Genomic DNA, 20,954 nt, shown 5'->3' with positions numbered 1-20,954 from the left:
ATAAAATATAAAATAATTAAATTCGGGTAGTTTCGCTTCCAATTTCCGAGCGAAAATTTCTTTGAAAGTTATATATAAAAAGAATCTTCAATTCCCACTCTAAATTGGCTTAGAGTTGGAATAAACAACACGGAAATTTTCGAGTACCCTCAAATCTTCCCGAAAGTAATTAACACCAATTTAAGAAACTTGGCCCTTGACTCTATCAATCAATTCTTTGAATTCTCAGGTTAGTTTCTTTTACCCAATTCTTAGATCTGTCTCGTTTTTCTTTTAATTTATAATTTTGTTAGATTATACTTTGTGATGAATGCAGATGCGGTCGTGTTTCTATTTTTCTGGGAGTTTTTAAAATTTGATTTATATTCTGATTTTAGATTAGGGTTTTCATTTTTTTTGCCTAAATCTAATAAATTGTTGAGATTGGCTAATGATTAGTATCGTTTATGGGAATAATTTGATGAATTCGAAAGATTTGATTTTTAGAGTTCTATAAGGTTTGTGGTGGATTTTTTTGAAAAATGAGAACTGGGTTTGGAGTGATTGACTGAAAGTGGTGATGTTTTCTTTTAATTCCATAACTTGAATTTCTGGATTTTTTTATTTAAGTTTTGCCCTTTCAATTCGTGCATTTTCCTCGTGATATTTTGATCTTTTGGTTTAGGTATATAAGCAATGGTGAGTGGTTTTGGGGAATCAACAAGCATGCCTCCCCCAAGTCAATCTTGCTCGAGTAGTAGTAATGCTAATGATGCTGGTGATTTCGAATGCAATATCTTCTTTGAATTGGCTCAAGATCCAATCGTCACACTTTGTGGTCATCTATTCTGCTGGCCATGTCTATACCGGTGGTTGCACCATCACTCTAATTGTCAAGAATGCCCGGTTTGCAAGGCCCTCGTACAAGAGGAAAAACTTGTTCCCCTTTATGGCAGAGGCAAAAACCAGACTGATCCGCGCTCTAAATCGTATCCGGGTATGGAAATCCCCAACCGCCCAGCAGGACAAAGACCAGCAACTGCTCCTCCTCCACCCCGGGAAACAAACCAGTTTGTGAATTACGGGATTGGACTAATGGGCGGTTTTGTTCCAATGGCAACTGCAAGAATCGGTAACTTCACAATGGGTTTTGGAGGCTTATTGCCATCCTTGTTCAATATTCAGTTTCATGGATATCCAGATCCTGCTGTGTATGGAACACCTTCAGGATTTCCTTGTGGATTCCATACGTTTCATAGTGGTCATGCTCATGGGTTCCCCCCACCGACGACTCGGTGGTAGCAGGCAGATAATGTATTGAAGAATCTTCTTTTGTTGATTGGTTTCTTTGTCGTGCTTGCTCTGCTTTATTGGTGAAAATAGTTTCAAGCCTTCGGCCAGTTGTGGTTATTTAGTCTGTAAATACACCAACAGTACTGTAGATTACGTTTTTGGCTTCAAGAACAACTCACACCAGTGTCAAATCATATTTAAAAAAAAAAACAGTTTAAGTTTTCGGCCAGTGATGATCGAATGTTCTGCTTTACCATTGCCCTCTCAACTAGCAGTGGAGACTGGAGCTTGAAAATCTTGTTCTTGTTCTTCATCTTCAGGAGGATGTTCCGGTTGGAATGCTAACGTGTTTCCAGCATCTTGTTCGGTAACAGAGTGGAAAACTGTTTTGATGTTGGTACTCTTCAAGGTTTACAATGCGTTTGCAATTAACATATTTTCATTTGGATTCTCACTAGGTTTCGTCAGATATCAACCTTATTAGATTCATTCAAAGTTACAGTTGGTTTCTTATTCAAACTTGTATCTGACTTCAGATTTATATCTTGGAAAACAAGTGTATTCGAGACGGTTTAAAACAGATATCGGTTCTGTATGAGCAGAGGTGTTTCTAGTAATGTCCCGTCTGTTTTGCTTTTTTTTCCTCCTAAAAATAAATTGATTAAAATCTTAAACATATATATATATATATATAATTTCAATGTTTAAATAAAATAAAGGGTAAAGTATAGTAAGGGTCACTGAACTTTTCTAAAACTTTCATTTAGGTCTTTCAACTTTTAAAACTTGCAATATAGTCTCCTAACATTTATTCCGTTTGCAATATGGTCCCCCAACAATTACGTCGGGGACCATATTGTAAACGAACTAAATATTGGGGGACCATATTGCAAATATATTAAATGTTGGGGGATTGTATTATAAGTTTTAAAAGTTGGGGGACTTAAATGAATGCTTAAGAAAAGTTCAGTGACCATTACTATACTTTACCCTAAATTAAATTGAAATTGGTGACCAAAATGTAAGATGATGAAATTTGGATGGTCGTAGGTGTGATTTGACCAAGTGGTGATATCAAAAGCCCTAACCCTTGAAACACCGTAGTTTTGATCGAGCTATATAACCCCATTTTCCTCATTTTTTTCATTTTTTTCTTTTCATTTTATTATTAGACGAGTGTGACATATCCCATAATAATTTGAATTATTCACATTAGTTTCGTTGATACTCTTATAATTTACATATCAGTTAACTCTATATAACACCTAAGAATAATATCGTCGAGATATATAAAAACAAATTTAACTCTATTATAAAAAGACGCTGTCCCTATATATTTTAGATTTTTTTTTCACCCTTTAATCTCTACAATTCTCAAGTATTCAGTTCAATAAATTTTTCATTCAAATATAATAATGACTTATCATGAACCCCACCACTTCTGAATAAAGTTATCAGAAACTTCCATATTTATTTATTTATTATATTCGAGGTATGATCAATAAAATCTAGGTTTAAATTATTCTAAAAACCTTTTAAGGCAGATATGGTTAGACTTGTGACTTAATTAAGGTCAATATGCAACATCTGGTCCATCAATGTTTAGAAAAAGTTTAGGGTTGTCGACTGGATATTTGATTAAAAAACACCTCCGTTAAAATAAAGTTTTTGAGTAATATTAAATTTTGAATTTAATTTCAAATAATGTTTTAAAAACAATTTTAATCAATTAAATCCGTTCAATTTTACATTTTTATTTGAATAATAATTAATAGTTTATTTTATTTAAATAAACAATATAAAAAACTTATATTAATTATAAAATTATATTTTAAGTTAATCAATCACTATTCCGTCAATAAAATTATTTAAAACCAATAACTACTACCCGTATCAACAAAAATAAATTACAAATTGTTAATTTAACCACCTCATTTTCCATGCTTCCAACTTTTTCGAATAATATTTTTTAAAAATTACCTCATAGAAAGTGTTGAGAAAATTATTGTCTCATCTATGATTATTGTTATAGTACTTGATAGACGACGTCTAGATTATCTGGTGACATTTAAAAGACGTATAAATTATCGAGTGTCTTTGGAAAGGCATCCTCCGAACTACAACATTACTAATTTGCGGGCATGCATGTAATTTAACAAATTTGATCATTACCAATATTTTCTTAAATCGTCGGATGATGTATGTGTCTTCCAAAGTGATTTATACAAATTTGATTTTCTAAATTTCATTTACTTGCTAATTACCCTTCACCTATCTATCTACTCGTGAATTCCAATCATATATCCACCTTTTCATAAACTTCAACTAATGTATCTGAGTAACTTCTACAAACTTAGGGTTCAAACCTTTTTTTCAATTGTAGAAAATGTATATTAATATCAACAAATTCATGTGCAATATATATTGAATACAAGTATTAAATAAAATTATTTAAAGAAAATAAAATAAAATTTGGGTGACAGATTCAATCAATAAACGAACACCCTTATGTCTTCAAAGCAATATTTGAAAATTTCTTCAAAAAAATAAAAAAAATGGTTGAATCAACCAGCTTTTCAAGTTTCCTGATCAGCTGAAGCCTCTTATATATGCAACATGTCTACAATCTAGTTGGATAATTGTCGAATCCAACTCTTACTATAATTTTTATCTTTTTTCGTCTTCCTTGTCCTGATTTCGAGCTGAAATTAAGCAGCTGGTTCGTATCTCTTACTTATAAATAGTTATGATTCGTTTAAGTGGTTAACTCTTAGCATAGAATATTTTGTGTCCGTCCTATTAACAAGTATTATGGCGAGCAATTGAGTTGGAGTCAAGGGATTAGCCAAGATCCAAACGCAAAAGAAGGAAGAAGAAGCCGATGTTTGCCACGATGGCAGTGCGACTCCGGTTAAAGCTCAGACCACCAATGCACACCCCAATTTAAGGGTTAAAAATTCAGAAATTATAAAGTATTGGATTTAATTGGTATTTTGGAAGAAAATTAAGGATTAAATTGAAAAATTTTAAAGTTGATAGATCATTTTATAAAGTGCAAGAAATTCATCGGCTAAATTCATAGTTTAACCATTTTTCTTCAAGAGAAAATATAACCACTTCCCTGTACGCAGTTTCAGATTGTTTTTCAGTTTTCCTTCCCCTTCAACCCCTCCTTTCAACTTCGATATACTTAACGTCCGACCTCCGATCGACAAACCGAAACCACCATCATGTTCGTTGTCAACCGATGAACAAAACCCCTCAAACCTTTCGTCGTGAATCGTCGTCGTTAATTTCAGTCGGAAGTATCGTCGGTATTAACTCGATTTAAGTTGGTTTTTCGTCGATTCACGACAATCCGACCATCCGTTTTCGACACCTCCCGCACCATCGTGTTTCTTGCATCGTTCCGAGTCTGTCGGTGTCTTCTGTTTCTCCGTCGTCGCCGGCACGTGAAAGGGTGAGAAAGTTAAAGTTTTTGATGTTTCGGAATCGAGCTCTCCACCGTTCAAAATTGTGAATCGAGCTCGGTAAGTGTCTCAAAATTCCTTAAAATAATTATTAGGAATTTTTGCAGGAATTTTCCGACACCGTATCACTGTTCACGCGCCGTCACTGCGTGTAGGTAGAGATGCACATAAGCCAGATTTCAATCCAATCCGGATCGGAAAAACCGATCCGGTTTTTTCCCCCAATCCAAAAACCGGATTTTAAAAAAACCGGATCGGATTTTAACCGGTTTGGAGGGCTGGATGGTGTAACAGGTGTAACCGGTTTCGGTTTGTAAAAAAACCGGTTTTTTAAAAAAAACCAGATTTTTTCGGATAAAAATCCAGTTTTTTAAAAAAACCGGATTTTTTCCGGATAAAAACCGGTTTTTTATCCGGTTTGAAAAAAACCAGTTTTTAATCCGGTAAAAAAACCGGTCGTTCAAATTTTTCACAAACCGGTTATACTATCCGGTTTTTAAATATCCGATCCGGTTTAAAAAAACCGATTTTTCCAAAATCCGGTTTCGGATATTTTTTAGACAAAATCGGATATTCGGATTTTTTGTGCACCTCTACGTGTAGGGGGTGCTAATTTTGTAATTGATTTTTTTTAGGGTGATTTATGTAAAATTCGCGTGTTAGTTTTGTAAATATTTTTAGAAAATGTCTAATTTTATAATTAATTTCTATTAGGGTGATATTTATGTAAAACTGTTGACTGACCGTTGACAGGCGTTGACCACAGTTGACCTGAACTTTGACCGACGTTGACCGAGCGTTGAACAACCGTTGTCTTTTTCCGGGTACATCTATCATGACATTTTTCGACGTTCTGAGTTCGATTTCGCAGTCCGTTTTTTGAAATTCAGACCCGAAAGCCTCGAAATTTCCTGTCAAACCCATTGACTTTGACTTTAACTGAAAAGTCAAAAATTTCAAAAAGTCATATTTATGTTTTCGAAGTCTAGAATCCATTTTTCGGGTCCGTTTCACCAAACTCGAACCTGGTAAGCTGTTTTTGACTAATTTATCACCCGATTCGATCTGTTTTTCGGAATTAAGCTCCTTTTTTATGTAATTTCTGTTGATATGGATCCGAGGAAATATTGAAAATTGAATTAAAGATCAAAGATGTTCGAATGGAATTTATATGGTCGATCAGTATGGCACGAAAATTGAGGTAATACTTTACTACCTCTTTATGCTTTATGGTACATGTGAATATTGGTAAATGCATTATTGAGATAATGTTGGTCTCATTGTGTAGGTAATTAATTTCTACACTCGATTTGAATACGATAAAAAGGTTCAGTAATTGATTATGGTTCAAATGACTTTTATAAGAAATTGAGGGATTGTTAGAATTAAATTACAAGTTCTATGCTTAGTGATAAAGAAATCAACCTAGATCTGTAATTTATAATTTATTTCATCAAAAGTTAAATGTTAAAGACACTTGGATGAGAAATTATAAGAATACTTCGTTAGGGTAAAATTACGAAAATACCATTAAGTTATAAAAAGACAAGATTTGACTATGGAAGTTGGATAAGAGGTCTTTAAAAACATATTGATCTGATGAAACTACTGATGTGCATAAGAAATGCTAGTTTTGCTTAGAAAATATAGATAATCGGTTTTTAACCTAAGAGGGTTTGTTCAAGATACTAGAAGTCTGTTAAAGAATCATTTCAAGATAAGAAAATGTTCGGGAAAGCAATTGACCATAAGATCTCTAAATTATAATTATCTTCGTTAAGAGTTAATACCGAAATTATCTGGTTAAGAAATTATGAAAATACCCTTGAGAGGTAAACTAGTATGAGTTAACCCTGAATGAGAAAGTACTTTGAGAATTTATACTTAACTCGATAAATTATATATTTAATGGTTAAGATCATTCTTTGTACAGAAAATTCCTGATAACATGTTTGTAACTTCTGAGAAGGCAATTGACCTGAAAATCTCCGAATTAAGAATAAATTATTGAGGGTGCTCTTTTGTCAGAATTGTTCGAAAGAACTGGAAATGATGGTACATTTAAATTAAATAATAAGATCAGATGGGTTATAAAGGGTTAAAATACGCTGGATTAGTAAAATGACCAAAATACCCCTGTAATGGAAATGACTCAAGAGTATCGCCAAGCCAGGAATGAATGAATATCTTCAAGCTTTGAAATAGAAGGAAAACATTAAGCACTAAAATGACTAAAATTTCCTTATGGCCTAGACGGAGTAGATGTTTTGGATTTATTAAGGAATCTAAGTAAATATGAGTGTGGTACTGATCTTAGAAGTTATGGATCACATATTAAGCCGAGCAACCAATGCTAGTGTTATATCAGTACCAGAACGACATAGATGTCACTTGAATGCGTATTCGACTTCTCAAGTTTGGTCTGATGATAATTTTTGAAGTATTCAGATCAGCTCAATTCTAGATCACATTCTGTACTAAAAAGGGGATATTCGTTAGACAAATCAACCATGAAGACCAAATTGAACATAACAAGAGTACAATATGTATCTGAAATTCAGAAACGTCTGAATTACTATGAAAAACCTTGAAGTAACTGTAAAGGATTTGACTGCTAAATGAACTAAGTAATCTCAAGGACTGAGGATTAAGTAAGAGATTGGAATAAGTTTGGAAACTCTGATGAACTTATGTGATGTATCATCCCTATGGATTATGAACCACAAATCAAGTACGTTGATATTTCCTGGTATAGTTGAAACATGGAAATGAAATAAAGACCATTAGAATATTTGTTCGTCTCCTTAAGATCTGTTTAGTGATGACTCAGAAGATGATCTATGGATAATAATATTTGGTATTAAAGAGTAAATACTCTGGAAGGTTAATGAATTGACAAGTTGACAAGTATTAGTTATGGGAGCTATTCATCTGGAGTTGTTCAATAATCCAATCAATCGACATAGATTGTAAAGGTTTTGAATCTTAGTTCTTCCTTATCAGCTCAAGTCACATTCTGAATAACTGATTATTCCATCAGTTATTGAACTCTTCCAATAGTGATTCTAAATTCCGACATTCTATCGGTACTGAAGATCCGTGTGTCTCTGCCTGTTAAGATTATCATGTACATCTGAATAATATCCATAAACTCTGGTGTGTTCCCTAATCACATAAATATTTTATTTGATTTCTGACTTGAATTATGTTCTGATACATTACCTGAATTATGTTCTGATTTCTGATCTGGATTCTGTTATGATATCTGATCTGAATTCTGTTTTGATATCTGATCTGAATTCTGTTTTGATTTCTGATATCTCCGTTTACTAACGGAAAAATGTTTTATATGGGGGGTTTATTGTTGGAGGAAGTATATCTGCAGGCTTCTCAGCTGTGTGCTCAGAGCCTCACTGGTTGTGTGGGGTGTATGGTTCCGGGGAACCTACACAAACAGATTGTGAAAGGATGGGGATGTATATATATGTTTTAAAAAGACATGTATTTTTTACTGGTTTTATGGGAACACACTAGAAAACCTATATGATCTCCTGAACCTAAACATCCCAAATATTGTTCCATCTGAAATGAATACTATCTGTTATTGCCTGAAATATTAGTAGGATTTCCGCTCAATATAAAAATCTGTGGATATCTGAACCGCTAAGGAAATACATGTTATTTGTATCTGCATGTTCTTCAGCATCATCTGGTAGTTCTGTATTACTGAGCTTTCCGAAGCTCACTCTATTACTCACCATTGTAGGTTAAAAGAATTGTACTAGTGCAGCTATCACTTCAGTAAAGGAGTTTTTCCGGCGTTGTTTGTAGAGTATGGTATATGTGATTAAGGGGCATGTAATTGTATTTTGTTTTATATACAAGTCTAAAAATTTGTTTTATTTATGCATAATGATAAATCATTTTATAAGTTACATGTTTTAATAAAAGTTTTACATTTTCTGCTATTTTTATGGTGGGTCGCTTCGGTGGCCCTAATGTGACACTCCAGATCAGATCAGGTTAACCACATCGGTCTGGGGGGGTTACATTTAGTGGTATAAGAGCTTTGGTTTGAGTCAAATTTTTTCAAGATAGACCGGTCGATTGAATTTCAAAAGATGTCTGATCAATACATGCCCCTAGACTACAATCGTTCCTCTCTGAGCTGGAACTCCAGGGCTGAGTCCCTATCTATAACGAGTAAACTAAAGTTTCTATCCACTAAGGCTATACTTGTACAAAAAGGAGTACCAGTAACATCTGTCTAAACACTGTAAAGCACCTCACGAGCCATGTGAGAGTTAATCATCTGAGAAATTCTGACTCGACTCCGCAAATGAAATTGGGATATGCTACTGCTCTATGAGCCTATTCTCATGACCAAGGCTGAATTTATTATTCAAGGAAATTTTTGTTCGGACTCTTTTATTGAAATGAGGGAGAGTTCTGATAAGAATGTATACTCAACTGGTTAAGGATTATTGGAGGATCCGTATTTCTATAAGAGATACATGAAAGATATGAAAAACTGATTGAAGTTTCATTTCTGCAATAACGTGACATGAATGAATTTCGAGGATGAAATTCTTTTAAGGAGGGGAGAATTGTCACACCTCAATTTAGGGCTAAAAATTAAGAAATTATAAATTATTGGATTTAATTGGTATTTTGGAATAAAATTGATGATTAAATTGTAAAATTTCAAAGTTGGCAGACCGTTTTATAAAGTGCAGGAAATTCAGTGGCTAAACTCATAGTTTAACCATTTTTCTTTAGGAGAAAATATAACCCCCTTCACCATGCGCAGTTTCCAGATTGTTTTTCAGTTTCCCTTCCCCTTCAACCCTCCTTTCAACTTCGATCTACTCACCGTCTGACCTCCGATCGACGAACCGAAACCACCATTGTGTTTGTTGTCGACCGATGAACAAACCCCTCAAACCTTTCGCTGTGAATCGTCGTTGTTCGTCGTTAATTTCAGTCGGAAGTATTGTTGGTATTAACTCGATTTCAGTTGGTTTTTCGTCGATTCACGACAATCCGACCATCCGTTTTCGACACCTCCCGCACCATCGTGTTTCTTGCATCGTTTCGAGTCCACCGGTATCCTCCGTTTCTCCATCGTCGCCGGCACGTGGAGGGTGAGAAAATCAAAGTTTTTGATGTTTCAGAATCAAACTCTCCACCGTTCAAAATTGTGAATCGAGCTTGGTAAGTGTCTCAAAATGCCTTAAAATAATTATTAAGAATTTTTTCGGGATTTTCCGACACCGTATCACTGTTCACGCGCCATCACTGCGTGTAGGGGTGTTAATTTTGTAATTAATTACTGTTAGGATGATTTGTGTAAAATTCGGGTGTTAGTTTTGTAAATATTTTTAGAAGGTGGCTAATTTTGTAATTAATTTCTGTTATGGTGATATTTGTGTAAAACTGATGACTGTTGACTGTTGACCGTTGACCACAGTTGACCAAAACATTGACCGGCGTTGAACGACCGTTGACTTTTTCCAGGTACACCTATCATGACATTTTTCGACGTTCTGAGTTCGATTCCACAGTCCGTTTTTCGAAATTCAAACTTGAAAGCCTCGAAATTTCCAGTCAAACCCGTTGACTTTAACCAAAAAGTCAAAATTTTTGAAAAGTCCTATATATTTTCGACATCCCGAATCTGTTTTGCCAACCTCGAACCCAATAAGCTGTTTTTGACTGATTTATCACCCGATTTGATATGTTTTTCGGAATTAAGCTCCGTTTTTATATAATTTCTGTTGGTATGGATCCGAGGAAATATTGGAAGTTGAATTAAAGATCAAAGGCGTTCGAATGGAATTTATATGGTCGATGAGTATGGCACGAAAATCGAGGTAATACTTTACTACCTCTTTATGCTTTATGGAACATGTGAATATTGGTAAATGCATGATTTAGATAATGTTGTCTCATTTGTGTAGTTAATTAATTTTTACACTCGATCTGAATACGGTAAAAAGGTTCAGTAATTGATTATGGTTAAGATGACTTTTATAAGAAATTGAGAGATTATTAGAATTAAATTACAAGTTCTGTGCTTAGTGATAAAGAAATGAATATGGATCTGTAACTTATAATTTATTTCATCAAATGTTAAATGTTAAGGTACTTGGATGAGAAATTATAATAATACTCCGGTAGGGTAAAATTACAAAAATACCATTAAGTTATAAAAAGACAAGATTTGACTATGGAAGTTGGATAAGAGGTCTTTAAAGACATATTGATCTGATGAAATTACTGATGTGCATAAGAAATGTTAGTTTTGCTTAGAAAATATAGATAATGGGTTTTTAACCCAAGAGTGTTTGTGCATGATACTAGAAGTCTGTTAAGGAATCATTTCAAGATAAGAGAATGTTCAGGAAAGCAATTGATCATAGGATCTCTAAATTATAATTATCTTCGTTAAGAGTTAATACCGACATTATCTGGTTAAGAAATTACGAAAATGCCCTTGAGAGGTAAACTAGTATGAGTTAACCCTGAATGAAAAAGTACTTTGAGAATTCATACTTAACTCGATAAATTACGGATTTAATGGTTAAGATCTGTCTTTGTACAGAAAATTCATGATAACATGTTTGTAACTTCTGAGAAGGCAATTGACCTGAAAATCTCCGAATTAAGAATAAATTATTGAGGGTGCTCTTTTATCAGAATTGTTCGAAAAACTGGAAAGATGGTACGTTTAAATTAAATAATAAGATCAGATGAGTTATAAAGGGTTGAAATACGTTGGATCAATAAAATAACCAAAATACCCCTGTAATGGAAATGACTCAAGAGTATCGCCAAGCCAGGAATGAATGGATATCTTCAAGCTTTGAAATAGATGGAAAAACATTGAGCACTAAAATGACTAAAATGCCCTTATGGCCTAGACTGAGTAGATGTTTTGGATTAATTAAGAAATCTAAGTAAACATGGGTGTGGTATTGATCTTAAAATTTATGGATCACATATTAAGCCGAGCAACCAATGCTAGTGTTATATCAGTACCAGAACGGCATAAATGTCACTTGAATGCGTGTTCGACTTCTCAAGTTTGGTTCGATGATAATTTTGGAAGTATTCAGCTCAGCTCAATTCTAGATCGCATTTTGTACTAAGAAGAGGATATTCGTTAGACAAATCCACAATGAAGACCAAATTGAACGGAACAGGAGTACAATATGTATCTGAAATTCAGAAACGTCTGAATTACTATAAAAAACCCTAAAGTAACTGTAAATGACTTGACTACTAAATGAACTAAGTAACCTCAAGAATTGAGGATTAAGTAAGAGAATGGAATATGTTTGGAAACTCGGATGAACATATATGATGTATCATCTCTATGGATTATGAATCATAAATTAAGTACGTCGGCATTTCCTGGTATAGTTTAAACATGGAAATGAAATAAAGAGCATTAGAATATTTGTTCTTCTCCTTAAGATCTGTTCAGTGATGACTCAGAAGATGATCTATGGATAAGAATATTTGGTATTAAAGAGTAAATACCCTGAAAGGTTAGTGAATTGATAAGTTGACAAGTATTAGTTCTGGGAGCTATTCATCTGGAGTTGTTCGATAATCCAATCAATCGACATAGATTGTAAAGGTTCTGAATCTTAGTTCTTCCTTATCAGCTCAATTCACATTCTGAATAACTGATGATTCCGTCAGTTATTGAACTCTTCCAATAGTGATTCTAAATTCTGATATTTTATCGGTATACTGAAGATCCGTGTGTCTCTGCCTGTTAAGATTATCCTGTACGTCTGAATAATATCCATAAACTCTGGTGTGTTCCCTAATCACATAAATATTTTATCTAATTTCTGACTTGAATTCTGTTCTGATACATTACCTGAATTCTGTTCTGATTTCTGATCTGGATTCTGTTATGATATCTGATCTGAATTCTGTTTTGATTTATGATATCTCCGTTTACTAACGGAGAAATGTTTTATATGGGGGGTTTATTGTTGGAGGAAGTATATCTACAGGCTTCTCGGCTGTGTGCTCAGAGCCTCACTGGTTGTGCGGGGTGTATGGTTCCGGGGAACCTACACAAACAGATTGTGAAAGGATGGGGGTGTATATGTATATGTTTTAAAAAGACCTGTATTTGTTTACTGGTTTTATGGGAATACACTAGAAAACCTATTCTGATCTCCTGAACCTAAACATCCCAAATATTGTTCCATCTGAAATGAATACTATATGTTATTACTTGAAACATCAGTAGGATTTCCGCTCAGCATAAAAATCTGTAAATATCTGAACCGATAAGGAAATACATGTTTATCTGTATCTGTACATTCTTCAGCATCATCTGGTAGTTATGTATTACTGAGCTTTCCGAAGCTCACTCTATTACTCACCATTGCAGGTTAAAAGAATTGTACCAGTGCATCTATCGACTTTAGTAAAGGAGCTCTTCCGGCTTTGTTTGCAGAGTATGGTACATGTGATTAGAGGGTAAGTAATTGTATTTTGTTTTATATACGAGTTTAAAAATATGTTTTATTTTTGCGTAATGATATATCATTTTATAATTTACATGTTTTAATAAAAGTTTTAAATTTTCCGCTATTTTTATAGTGGGTCGCTCCGGTGGTCCTAACGTGATACTCCAGATCGGATCGAGTTAACCGAATCGGTCTGGGGTTACAACCAACGAACTTCACTCTCTTCAGAAGAAGAAATCGGCTCCCAATACGCCCCATGAAAACACCCAAGGTGTTTTTTCTAGCAACAACACTGAAATAGAGCGCCAGAAACAGCAGCTGCAATCCATCAGGTAATTAGTGCATCATTAGTGTCGTGTTTCTATACGGTGATTATTTTCTGTATGGGACAGTGCTTGTTTGGCGTCCTTGACGAGGGAGATCGGTCCGAAGTTGGTGAAAGGTGAACTTAATTGACACAGCTTCGTCTGGCTCGCCGAACATTGAAATGGAGGAGCATACTTTCATGGTGAACAGAGAAGAGCTGTGGATTACTTGAATTCCTTGGATAAGGTACTTATTCAAGTTTTAGTTAATTAAGTTGAGGGTTGCTTGCTGAGTTCAGACCACGTATCTCGCCTTAAATGATCAACCTGCGTCTTAGGAATGGATGGATGTAGTGATAGAATCTGTTTCAGGTTTTCGTAAATGATCAGTTTCTAAATTGGGATCCACAACACAGACTCAAAGTCCGTATCATATCTGCCAGAGCATACCATTCCTTGTTCATGCACAACATGTAAGTCACGAACCAAAAACAAATAGAATTGCAGATTTCTTCCATTCCATTCGTTTCAAAACAAGATAATATGATAATTTGGTGTGTCACAGGTGCATTCGACCCACTCCGGATGAGCTCGACAACTTCGGCGACCCGGAATTCACCAAGGGCAGTTCCCGTGTAATTGGTACACCCATTACATGACTTCCTCAACCTTGATAGGAGGGAGATGATCATTCTAGGCACACAGTATGCAGGGGAAATGAAGAAAGGTTTGTTCAGTGTTATGCAATATCTCATGCCTATGCGCCAGATCCTGGGAAGACAACTTTGTCCACTGATCATAATAGGTGTTTAATCGGAGATGATGAGCAATTGAGCATTGCTGGAGCGAGAATGGCGTGTCGAATATAGAAGGAGGTTGTTATGCTAAGTGCATTGATTTGTCTAAAGAGAAGGAGCCTGATATTTGGAATGCCATCAAGTTCGGGACCGCTAAGAACTCGGATTCATCTACTTTAATGGTGAACCTATAGCAATATCTAACTTGACCGCTATTGTTCCCCAGTGTTAGAGAATGTTGTATTCGATGAACATACTCGAGAAGTCGATCACTCGATCAATCTGTCATGGGTAAGAACTGAATCATAGTGAACAAATAATGTTCGAATCCAGGCAATTGCTGTTCTAACGATAAAATTGATTGCAGAGAACACAAGGACAGCCTATCTGATCGAGTATATCCCGAATGCAAAGATACTGTGTGTCGGGCCTCATCCGAAGAATGTCATCCTACTGGCTTGTGGTGCATTTGGTGTGCTTCCTCCAGTGAGCAAGCTGAGCTTGGCTCAAACCATGTATCATTTCATCAGTGGTTACACTGCTCTGGTACTTCAACAAACCTTCTTCATGTATATGTATATATATGTGTGTGTGTGTATAACAGATTGTTTATCATAAAAAAACAAAACAGGTTGCTGGGACAGAAGATGGTGTGAAGGAGCCACAGGCGACATTTTCGGCTTGCTTCGGTGCGGCATTTATAATGCTACAACCGACCAAGTATGCAGCGATGTTAGCAGAAAAGATGCAAAAGCATACCGGCTGGTCTGGAAGAACGTATACGAAGATCAAGAGTCGGAACAACATAGCTATAGAACATGGCTTCTGGTGTATGCATTTCAATTTCAATGGATAGTTATGTTCTTCCCTTTTTCTGCGGCAGCTATGGTGGAACAGGCAGTCGTATTAAGTTAATTTACCAAGAAAGATCATCGATGTCATTCATTCGGGGAGTCTTTGGAGGCAAACTACAAAACAACTGCAGTATTCGGACTCAAAATTCCGACCGAGATTGAGGGTGTTCCTTCTGAAATCCTGGATCCTATGAACACTGTTAATTGGATTTCTCTTTTTTCTATAGGTTTTTCACCATTGTTCTTCAATTGCGTCTTCCATTTTACTCGAAAACTTGAAGCATTATTTATTGGATTGCAGTGGGGTGACAAGATGGGCTATAAGGATAGTCTAGTGAAATTAGCTGGTTTGTTCCTACAAAATCTTTGAGGGATTCATGGATTCCAAGATTGGCAAACTGATGGAACAGAGACTTGCAGCTGCTCCTGTTTTTTTGAACAGCCTGGTGGTTCGGGATCGGTGGAAAGATGGTTTGATCTAAATGAAATAATTATGAGATCGTCAATCCAATATATTTGGATTCGATCCAACTGATGCAATTTTCTATATAAATCATATAATATTAAAATAGGCATATTTATATAAACAAAAATTAATACAATATAGCATCATATCATTTTGTCAAGATTAAAATTTTTAAAAAAATTAAAAAATATAAAATTCTAATATAGAGATTATTAACATAACAAACTCTGAACAAAACTTCACCTATAAAACCAGTTCAATTAAGTGTAAAAAAGATTAAAAAAAAACAATAAAAGTAATCCAATGTGTTAAAACCTGTTAAACAATGGACAAAAAAATAAAACCTGTTAAACTTCAACTATCCCAATTCTAGAGAGTGGAATAAAACAATGAAATAACATTTAACTTACAACAAGAATGAGATATAATGTAAAGGGTAAAGACTACCGATCCACAAACAAATCCACTGACCATTTTGTGCAGTGAAGTCTTGTTCCGTAAGAATATTTCATGTTACAAAATTCTATGAACAAGAAAAATCACAAATCTTTTACATCTTTGTCATTGCCAGATGAATAATTTTGCAGGCACTAGGCTCTACTGTATGGCGATGATTGCAGCAAATCGGCTCGGAATAAGCTTAACTAATGCACCACCGGGCAGAACTGTCAGAAAAATAGCTCTGATCAGAAACTATTTGGCATAAGAGAACGTTTAGATATCTGTAGTACAATCAAATGCAAATTATACACGATTGACAGTTGTCTCAAGCTGTTTTGTTGTCATTAGTTCTCTCTTTGCCACCTTTCACGTATCATGTGTGTGCTTTTTTTCCTATCTCTCGGACAGGCCAATATTTTTTATAATAAAAGTCAAACTTACTACAAGGGAAATTCAGAATTGAATATCTTACCCGTTTATCCCCACCTCGACATTAAAACGTTGTGGAACTGAGCTTTCATCACTAAACAGGCAAGGTAACCTCTAGATTCTTCTGAAGTAGCCAGCCTTTCGGATAAACAAGATTGTCGGTATGTAAATGTAGATGCCAATTCATAATCCTCGAACAACCAGGTGGTATACCTTCCATTTGGCTTTCATCTTCCACTACTTGCTCAATAAATGTTGTTTCCTGCATAGAAAGAAAAGTGAGCAAAGACAAGAATCAAGCTGTAAGCCTAACATTTGTAGAGAAAATACACATCGACATCAATGAAATAGTGCAAAATGCAACACAATGTGATTCATACTTGGAAACCCTCCTTCACTGTGTCCAATTGTCGAATTGAGTTTGAGAAGGGGCGTCACCATAGCTTTGGGTCCCACAAGATGGTGCTGTTGAAAGCAAATCCCGACATATCAACATGAAACCTACGAAGTCTTTTGCTTTTCTCATTTGTGTGCCATCCAATTACTCGACTCGCATTGCAAACTGAACCTTCCAGAATAGCCTTGTTTTTGCTTCGTTCAAGCATGGCAACAGGCCAAGTTCCGAAACGGCTACAACACAAGAAGATGCATATCATGAATTTGTGTATAATAGCATAATTGGAAAAGATGAAGCATTTCAAGGTAGTCACTTTACAGCTACACCATTGGAGAGCAATCTGTAGTCTATAACATGCAGATGAACAAGACAAACTCGGAATTCAATCTAGAGCAATCAACAATTAACAAGTCATATCAATCCAAGCTAAGGAATTAGCAAAATAGTTATTGAGATCCTCATTAGTCTTTTGAAAAGGGAAAACTTCTAAATATCAGCTAACAGCTTGAACTTTTAAGTCAAATAACCAAGTTCTGAATAGCACATACCAATGTCTGAACATGAATCGGTTAGGAGTATTTCGAGAAAAATAAAGATTCCGGGCAACATAGATCAAGATTACAAGTTCATAACAAAACAAACGATGAAGGCAAAGCTTGAAACATACAGGCTGAATGTCATATGAAAATGAAACTAGATCCGGGTAAATAATAGAGAGCTAAAACGGCGGATTTAATCCACAAACAAAAAATGCTATCATTTGGAAATGACAATAATTTTCAGATACTCACCAAACTACTAAACCAAAATCTCTACGAAAACAAGATGTTATTAAGAACAATTCAATAACCATTAACTTCCCAACCGCTTTGACCCAAATTTGTAATCCTCATCAACTCTCTTCAAAAGCAAGATTCCCTCAAAAAAAATTTAAAAATACCTTATAGTTCTCAAGCTTTCAAACAACTCCAGGGTGTAGACATTATCGTCGTCGGCAAAAAATACGATCCCGTCAAGCTTGTGCCGTTCGATATGTTCCAAAGCGGCGTTCCTTTGATGAACACCTCGGTCCTTCACGTTAGTAGAATTGCGCGTGGACACGACGTGCCGATACATGACCCCGTTTTTCCTCAAAATCTCGGCCGTCTCCAACGACACCGTTTTCTCCTCCACCACTATCCAAACCAACGGCGGCTTCACTAGCCTCAAAACTTGGCCCAACCTGTTCAAGAAATAAGCTTGGAATGCCCGATTATAAGTCGGCGTAACGACGATTAACTGCTTTAAAGGCTCTATTGAATCGGCAACTTCCTTTTGTTCTTCCAATCGAGTGTTAACGCCCAATGCAACATAAGAAACAATCGGATCCTCCGATTGGAGATCGACATGCGGCAGTCCGAGGTCGGGAGGAGCTAAATCCTCGGGTCGGAAATCGGTCTCCATGTGTCCCAACGGAACAATACCGAAAAGCAACCCTATTAGGAAAAAGAAGAGACAATGGAAAAAAGGCCGCCGCCATCCTCGACGGTAAAATAAATTGACGGCGCTGAACAACAGCTTCGACGGAGTGGAAGAGGGGAAATGCTTAGCGTTCCCGTTATGAAAGAGCTTGTTACGCAGAGACGAGGAGAATCCGCCGGCGCCGTTCTGGTAGGAACGGCTGTGAAATGCCGGAGAGAGAGTTCGACGAATCGAAGCCATCTGATTTGTCGACTAAAAATAAAAATAAATAAAGGAATGTTTAAGAGAAAGGGGTGAGATCTAGTCTAATAAGAGTTGCCGCGGAGACTCATCGTCTTTCACTTCCAGCTTCGCTTTCTACTTTTACTTTTATTTTCATCACCGCGTATTCGCCAGTTTACATGTTTTGTGTCGTAGTCTTATGTTTTACTGCTATATACAATATTTTATATACACTATTTATTTATTAGGCAGATCCAATTACGTGTACTTTTTTTTAGTTTTATACTTTTCTAAAGATTAAAATTAATAACAGTAAATATGATGATATTTACTAATAAAAAAAAATAAGAAGTTAATTTCAGTTTTTATTTTCTGATCTTAAAATGTATAAAACTAAAAATTTTATATTAGGTGTAAGTATATCATAATCCTATTTATTAATAATACATGATGATTGCAAGATGATACATTAACCGCTCGAATTTAAAATCTCAAAAACAAATTAACTTTAAAAAATATAACACTTTATTTACTAATTGAGACCACTTAATAAATTCTATATACCATTTATCTTTTTTTTGGAAACAAAATATAGATTACATTAACTATAAATGACATTAAAATAACAGGATAATCATAAGTAAAATGTAAAGGAGAGTGACTAGTGATTATTTTGATAAATAATATATAGAGACGGATTATTTTGACATCCCAAGCATCAATGAAAATTCAAGCCTTTATTTATCACAAAAATATGGTATAAGCGTTCATATATGAGAGTATATCGATCTGCGTATGTTGGACACACAAATAACAGTCCAAAAGTAATTGTATACGTATTCAATAGTATGAGATATACCCAGATGGTCTCCAGTCACAAATAACTGTAAATCAAACAATATTAGTATTGGATCTGACATGATTCACTAGTTATTACATATGATTAAATAAGTAAATAGCACTGATGATCGTAGTTCAATTCAATGTCACTCATAATCGCAATTTAACTTAGGGTCTATTTGTTTGCCGTAAAATCAATTACGGAATTGGTTTTCTCCGAAATTTCGTGTTTGTTTCATGTAATTCGTTTTCGAAAAATTTTTCCGTGTTTGTTGCACGTAATTCGTTTTTCGGAAAATATTTTCCAGTGTTTGTTTCACATAATTCGTTTTCCGGAACGTAATTCATTTTCTTAGTAACATAATTTCCTTTGTGTTTTTTGTAAAATGACTTACGGATTATTTTCCGAAATTCATTTTCCGAACTTTTCACTTCAAACATAAATAATCAAAATAATTTATTTTATGAATTTAATATTAATAAAATATTTTAATATCATTTTCATCAAAATATTAATTATTAAAATATTTAAATATATTTATTAATATTTATAATAATAATATTATATTTTTAATATTATATAAAATAATCAATTATATTATAATAATATAAGATATTATATTTTTATTTTAATAATATATAATAAAAAATTTTATATATTTAATAATGAATATTATTTATATATTTAATAATATTTTAATAAAATATTTAAAATATACTATTAATATTTTTAAAATATAATATAACACTATTACTTTAATAATTATATAATTTCTATATTTTATTTCACTAAAATATACCAATATTAATATTTTTATTAATAAAATTATAAAAGTAATATTTAATAATAAATAAATTATTTTAATATTTTAAAATAATAATACTAAGTTTTATCATAAATAATATTATTTATTATATTTAAAATTTGTAATAAATAATTTTTAAAAAACTCTTCTGGAAAAAAGGTTTAAATAACATCTTCCAAACATCATAAAACGTTTTCCAGATGTTTTTCAGAAAAATGTAATTCATTTTACGGAAAATATTTTCCGAAAAACGTTTTCCAGAAATGTAATTCATTTTCCAGAATTTAAATTCCATTAATTCATTTTCGGAAAATCAATTACAGCCAAACAAACAAACCTTTAATCACATTAAGTAATTAAAGATAGATGATTACGAATTGTGAAATGATAATTAAGGGAGAATAATTATTTGGTACACAAAAATATTTAAATGTCACTAAACTATGTTCAAATATTCATTTTGGCCATTCAACTTTTACAAATTAAAAAAAAATATTAAACTTATTAACAGATGATCATTGGATTTTATCAAATTATTACAAACGTCTTGATCTCTAATTATTTGTCCTTAATTATTATTTAAATATTAATTAAAATATATTAAAGTCACTTGCAAAGTAAAAGAAAACTACGGATATATTAAATTATGATCCAAATAGATTAGTCCTTGCAATTTAAATAGTTAATTTTTTTCAG

At 34.0% G+C, this 20,954-nt stretch overlaps 2 protein-coding genes and 1 pseudogene across 3 annotated transcripts; 2 read left to right on the top strand and 1 right to left on the bottom strand.

The window, feature by feature from the left end:
- The first annotated feature begins 118 nt into the window (after nt 1-118).
- Nucleotides 119-1,501, top strand: LOC120160834 (E3 ubiquitin-protein ligase RNF185-like). Its single transcript, XM_039171160.1, has 2 exons — nt 119-229; nt 665-1,501. Exon 2 carries the CDS (start codon nt 676-678, stop codon nt 1,279-1,281), a length of 606 nt encoding a protein of 201 aa, XP_039027091.1. The 5' UTR covers nt 119-229; nt 665-675; the 3' UTR covers nt 1,282-1,501.
- A 12,190-nt stretch (nt 1,502-13,691) lies between these two features.
- On the top strand, nt 13,692-15,385 carry LOC120160816 (annotated as a pseudogene).
- Nucleotides 15,386-16,217: 832 nt separating this feature from the next.
- Nucleotides 16,218-18,669, bottom strand: LOC120160790 (probable beta-1,4-xylosyltransferase IRX9H). 2 transcript variants are annotated; one of them, XM_039171128.1, is made up of 4 exons: nt 17,870-18,669; nt 16,913-17,162; nt 16,576-16,794; nt 16,218-16,327 (listed from the first exon to the last, which is right to left on the bottom strand). In XM_039171128.1, the coding sequence occupies exons 1-2, from the start codon at nt 18,628-18,630 to the stop codon at nt 16,967-16,969; spliced, it is 957 nt and encodes a 318-aa protein (XP_039027059.1). In that variant the 5' UTR covers nt 18,631-18,669; the 3' UTR covers nt 16,218-16,327; nt 16,576-16,794; nt 16,913-16,966. The 2 variants fall into 2 exon arrangements, with proteins under 2 accessions (XP_039027059.1, XP_039027060.1); XM_039171129.1 differs by lacking the exons at nt 16,218-16,327; nt 16,576-16,794; nt 16,913-17,162 and adding an exon at nt 17,262-17,316.
- Nucleotides 18,670-20,954: the final 2,285 nt, after the last annotated feature.

This window comes from Hibiscus syriacus, unplaced genomic scaffold, assembly GCF_006381635.1.
Source record: "Hibiscus syriacus cultivar Baekdansim isolate YM2019G1 unplaced genomic scaffold, ASM638163v2 tig00111393_pilon, whole genome shotgun sequence".
Classification (NCBI taxonomy): Eukaryota; Viridiplantae; Streptophyta; class Magnoliopsida; order Malvales; family Malvaceae; genus Hibiscus; species Hibiscus syriacus.
The sequence above is the reverse complement of the archived record's forward strand: the minus strand, read 5'-3'. Positions and strand labels throughout refer to the sequence as shown.